At 61.8% G+C, this 4,850-nt stretch overlaps 1 protein-coding gene across 1 annotated transcript in view; it reads right to left on the reverse strand.

Moving 5' to 3' along the window:
• KIF14 (kinesin family member 14) overlaps positions 1-4,850 on the reverse strand; it is a 30,227-nt gene that overhangs the window by 17,879 nt on the left and 7,498 nt on the right. Inside the window, exons 8-14 of the mRNA XM_015568445.1 lie at positions 4,469-4,584; positions 3,850-4,022; positions 3,002-3,149; positions 2,679-2,742; positions 2,150-2,334; positions 1,106-1,208; positions 5-130 (exon numbers count right to left, since the gene is read on the reverse strand). Of these exons, the coding sequence (XP_015423931.1) occupies positions 5-130; positions 1,106-1,208; positions 2,150-2,334; positions 2,679-2,742; positions 3,002-3,149; positions 3,850-4,022; positions 4,469-4,584 (915 nt within the window). The remainder of the gene's footprint in view (positions 1-4; positions 131-1,105; positions 1,209-2,149; positions 2,335-2,678; positions 2,743-3,001; positions 3,150-3,849; positions 4,023-4,468; positions 4,585-4,850) is intronic.

Raw genomic sequence — 4,850 nt, forward strand, 5'->3', positions numbered from 1 at the left:
TGGCGAACTCAAAGTCCTTCGGGCCCTCGCCGGCCGGGGCGCCTCCCCCGGGGGGCCTCTTCCCGCTCCGGACCTCCGCCGGGTGGTTAAACCTGAAGTAATGGTCTCCCCCGAGCACCACGCGGTCGCCCTGCGGCACACACAGCGACCGCTGAAGGGGCGTCCGGACCGCACAGGCGCCCGGCACTGACCACTGCTCAGCGGTCCAGGATGGTCGGTGTGATTAACGACAAACACGGGTCAGAGCAACCGGCGTCCATCCGGCACTTTCTACCCCGAGAACGGCATGGGACATTCTGCACGCGTCACTTCCTGGATGTGTCACAACCACCCCCGAGTCACGTGGCTGCCGAGGTCAGGAATGAGGAGCCTGGGGCACAGACTCAATAGGGGCGCTCGGGGAGCCTCTCCCTGCAGACACTGTGCTGAGAGCTGGACACACACACACACACACACACAGGAAAAGCCCGGCTGGTGTGGCTCAGTGGTGGAGCATCACCTATGACCCAGGAGGTTACGGTTTGATTCCCGGTCAGGGCACAGGCCCGGGTTGCGGGCTCCATCCCCAATAGGGTGCGTGCAGGAGGCAGCCGATCCATGATTCTCTCTCATCACTGATCTCTCTCTTTCTCCCTCTCCCTTCCTCTCTGAAGTCAATCAAAATATATTAAAAAAAAAAAAAAAAAGACTTGCACATGAATCCCTTCCCCTGACACTGAGGGACACAGGAGGTCAGCCTGCGTCATGGGGCGCCCGCAGGCCTGTTCCCCGGAATCATCACGGTGCTCTCTCGGGTGTCCGGGCCTGGGCAATGCACAGCCAGCCCGTTCACGAGCTTTTCAAAGTCACCGGGCAGAGGACAGAGGACAGAGGGCACAGGGCACAGGGCAGGGCCAGGGCGCCACCCGTCCGGCCTGGGGGCACACGATGAGGACAGTGGGCAGCTCACCCGGTCCCCCCACAGCCACACGGCTCTTGTCTTTGCCGAGACGAAAGGAGGCGGTTAATGAACACACAGGAGAGGGCGTTTTCAGACTGGAACGCAGATACACAAACGGCCCGCCCGGAGCCCAGTGCCTTCGCCTGCCTGACAGCGCCCGCTTACGTGGTGCAACACTGTGGGCCCCAACACGTGCTTCCCGTTCACGTAGGTCCTGGCCTCCCCGACGGGGGCGATGCTCACGGTCCCGTCAACGTGGCTGATGGTGCTGCGGGGATGGAGACACAGTTACCGCTACGGGGCAGAGGACCGCGTCGGGGGAGGTGACACAGGACAGGCCGTCCTGTGGGGGTCACTCCTTTGGGGTGAAGGTCCAGATCAACACGTGACAATAACAACAAACTCGCCTCCAAGCGGACTTTGGGTTTCGGTGGGAAAGCCTGGCCCCCAGCAAGCGCACCCTCCGCAGGGAGGAAGACGTGCATTGTGGGTGTTTTGATCACAACTGCTTTTGAAAAGGTGCCCCCCCCCAAAGAAAACAGAGAAAAATCCAGGGAAAAGCATAGTAAAGTATTGATGGTGGTGTCCCTCTAAATGGAACAGATGGACAGTGTTCCTGTGTTCTGCTTTCCTAACGTTCCGGGTTTGTGAGAGTGTTGATAATGGGACAGATAAGGAACGTTTTCCTGGCGTGAGAGTGGGGGGAGCGGGGAGATAAAAGCCCCTGGCTGAGCCGGCCGGCGTGGCTCCGTGGTTGAGCGTCGACCTATGAACTAGGAGGTCACAGTTCGATTCCCGGTCAGGGCACATGCCTGGGTTGTGGGCTCGATTCCCAGTGAGGGGCGTGCAGGAGGCAGCCGATCATGAGTCTCTCTCATCATTGATGTTTCTCTCTCTCTCTCCCTCTCCCTTCCTCTCTGAAATCAATACAAATATATATTTTTAAAAACACCTTTCATTCAGAGAACGGGAAAGAAACCCAGAGTGTAAGTTGTCTTTGGACTAACAGGATAGAAAAGGGGGGGAGAGCCGACCCCACAGTGGGGACGAGTCTGTATGATCAAGGAGCACTCCTTGTCGCTCCTCCTGGTAAAAGATGCCCTGGGAGGATCACGCCAAGGATTCAGGGCACACGCGTGCCTCCCGTGAGCGGATCGGTCACCCGCAGACAACGGCCAGGGGCCCTCGATTCCGAGAAGGCTGACCTACCAGTGCTCGTCGGCCACCAGCGCCCCGGACAGCTGGATGTCGGGGCGGGAGGCGGGGCCGCGCTTCCCGACCGCGGTGGTGCCCTCCCGGATCACGTACAGCAGCGTCTCCGACAGCTGTGGGTCCTCGCTCAGGTTGACCAGGTTCGGCAGGCGGTCGTCCACTTGGAAGGTGATTCCTGCTTTCTGAAGCCGGAGGGAGGAGAGACCGTGGTCACAGCGTGACTGCTAAATGCCCTCGAAATGAGCAGAACCGTGGCCACAGCGTGACTGTGAGATGGGCTTGAGATGAGCGGTCCAGGTGAAAGGCTTCTCTCCACCCAGCGCTCTCAGTTAAGGTCGTTAATTTCTCCGTGGGACGGCCCGATGCCCCTCACATTCCAAGCGCCACCCTGGCCTCCACACGGCTTTACACTAACCCTCTCTGGGCCCTGCTTCCTACAGGTCCAGCGCGTAATCGACAGGTTTAATCTGCGTTTCGCTGGCACCCTTCTCTGCCGCCAACATCAGTTAGGACACTGAGCTCATACCTGTAACTCCTTGATTTCGTGATGTTTTCTTTGTTCAGCCTGTTCAAATTTTTCTTTCCACGCTCTTTCCAAAAACAAACAGAATTCGTGGTTAAAAATACATACACACATATATGGTTTACAGTCAACAGACAATCAACGAAGATTATGAAACCGCTTGGGATTAAAGGAGATGGCCTGGGGGTGGGCAGCTGCTCACCTGGGGGGCCGGGGGGACAGGAAGGGGGAGGCTGCACGCCAGGCCCCGCCCACCCATCTGACCCCGCCCCCTCCAGCCCCTGGTCCTGCAGCCCCTGGTCCCGCCCGGCCCTCGGCCCCCCCACCTCTGCATCTCCACCATCGCGCGCTCCTGCTCGTGCAGCTTCATTCGCAAGGACGTGATTTCCTGCCGGCAGAGCCGGTACCGCTCAGGGTCGATGTTCTGACGGCTTCTTTGGGCAGCTTTCAGCTTCTCGATTTCTGCTTTCAATTCTAAATATTGATAAGAAGACGCACGACTGATGCAGGATCATCTCCGCGGCCGGCGTGGCCCTCCAATTCCCACCGCGCTGGGAGTTCTACACCTTCCCCAGGGAACCGGGATCTTCGCAGGATCGAGGCCACTGCCCCTGCGGTGCCTCCGCGCCTGCCTCCCCCGCCCTGCCCGGAGCGCTCCGTGTCCAGGAGCTGCCCGCCCGGGGAGGAGGGCATGGTGCCCAAGCGGGACACCGGGGAGGGGGCTATGGCTCCCGCGGGACAGGCGGACGCGGGACCTGCCGGCGCAGAGCAAAGGTGTGCAAGCGGGAAGCACACACTGACTTTCACGAGAAAGGCCCCGTGTGAGAGGATGGACCGAGACAGCAGCTCGCCCCTGTGCGGCCAGCCCGGCACCTCCCCGCTCCTGCTGCTGCCACGGCCGAGCCGGGCCGGGGAGGGGGCCATGGCACCGGGACTGAGGCCCGGGAGGCGGCCCTCACGGCTCACGCTCCCTCCCGGGTCCCTCGCTGCCTTCCACCACCGCAGGTGCCGGCCAAGGTCACCATAAACAGGCCCCGGAAACCATCCTTAAGTCGCACACGCCCGTCTGTCCGTCCGTCCGTCAGTCGCCCGAACTGTCATCCGGGAGGACCTGCTGCAGCAGCGGAGCCCGCGCGCAGGGGAGGGGAGGGGCGGGGCGGGGCGGGGCGCTCACCGCGGATGAGCTGGGCGCTGGCGTCCTCGTTCACCCGGGCCCGGTTGACGATGCTGCGCGCCTGGCGGGCGTAGCGCAGGGTGCTCAGCGTCTCCTCCAGGCTGCTGGACGCCGGGCTCACCGTGGCGATCATGGCCGTCTTGGAGTTGCCGCCCAGGCTTTCCTTCAGCAGCCTGCGGGGGAGGGGGACAGGGTCAGCCTTCGCCTCGGCCCCACAGCCCCCAGCAGCCATCTCCCCATCTCCCCCACCATCTCCCCATCTCCCTCCCCAGTAGCGGGCGCGCACAGGGAGCCACTGTGGGGAAGACCCTCCACGGCGCGGTCACCCATTCCTGGGGCCACCACGACCCATAGAGGGGGGAGGAGCTCTGCAAACGCTGAAAATGTCCAGGGGCCCTGGGTCAGCAGAGAGAGCGGACGGAAGGGTCCCGGGTTCGATCCCGGTCCGGGCACAGGCCCGGGTTGCAGGCTCCCTCCCCAGTAGCGGGCGGGCAGGAGGCAGCCGGTCCATGATCCTCTCTCATCGTGGATTTTCTCTCTCCCTCTCCCTTCCTCTCTGACATTAATAAAAATCTATTTTTGAAAATAATGTAGAAAATAAAGTTCGGAAGACACTTGCCAGGTCAGGACCGACTCCCGGTAGGGAATAAACGCTCTCCGGCCGCCCCCGTGCTCCGCCAGCGCGGAGATGACCTTGCCCAGGGTCAGCAGGGACTTGTTGATGCTCACGCCCTCCTGTGGCGAGAGAGACCGCGTGAAGGTCAGATCGCTGCTCTGAGCAGGTCGATACCACGCTCCCTTCCACACACTCCCAGCTGCCTCGCGACTCCCAGCCTCCTAACGTCCCTGGAAAGTGACCACAACCAAACAGGGGGCCTCCGGACGCCCCAGCAGTGCAGGCTGTCAGCTGCAGGGGGCAGGCTTCTGGTTGTTGTGGAGCATGCGTCCCTGGTCACCTCCTAAACATAAGGCCCGGAGCAAGCCCCGCCCCCAGGGACAAG

The sequence above is a fragment of the Myotis davidii genome, unplaced genomic scaffold (assembly GCF_000327345.1).
Source record: "Myotis davidii unplaced genomic scaffold, ASM32734v1 scaffold685, whole genome shotgun sequence".
Taxonomy (NCBI): domain Eukaryota; kingdom Metazoa; phylum Chordata; class Mammalia; order Chiroptera; family Vespertilionidae; genus Myotis; species Myotis davidii.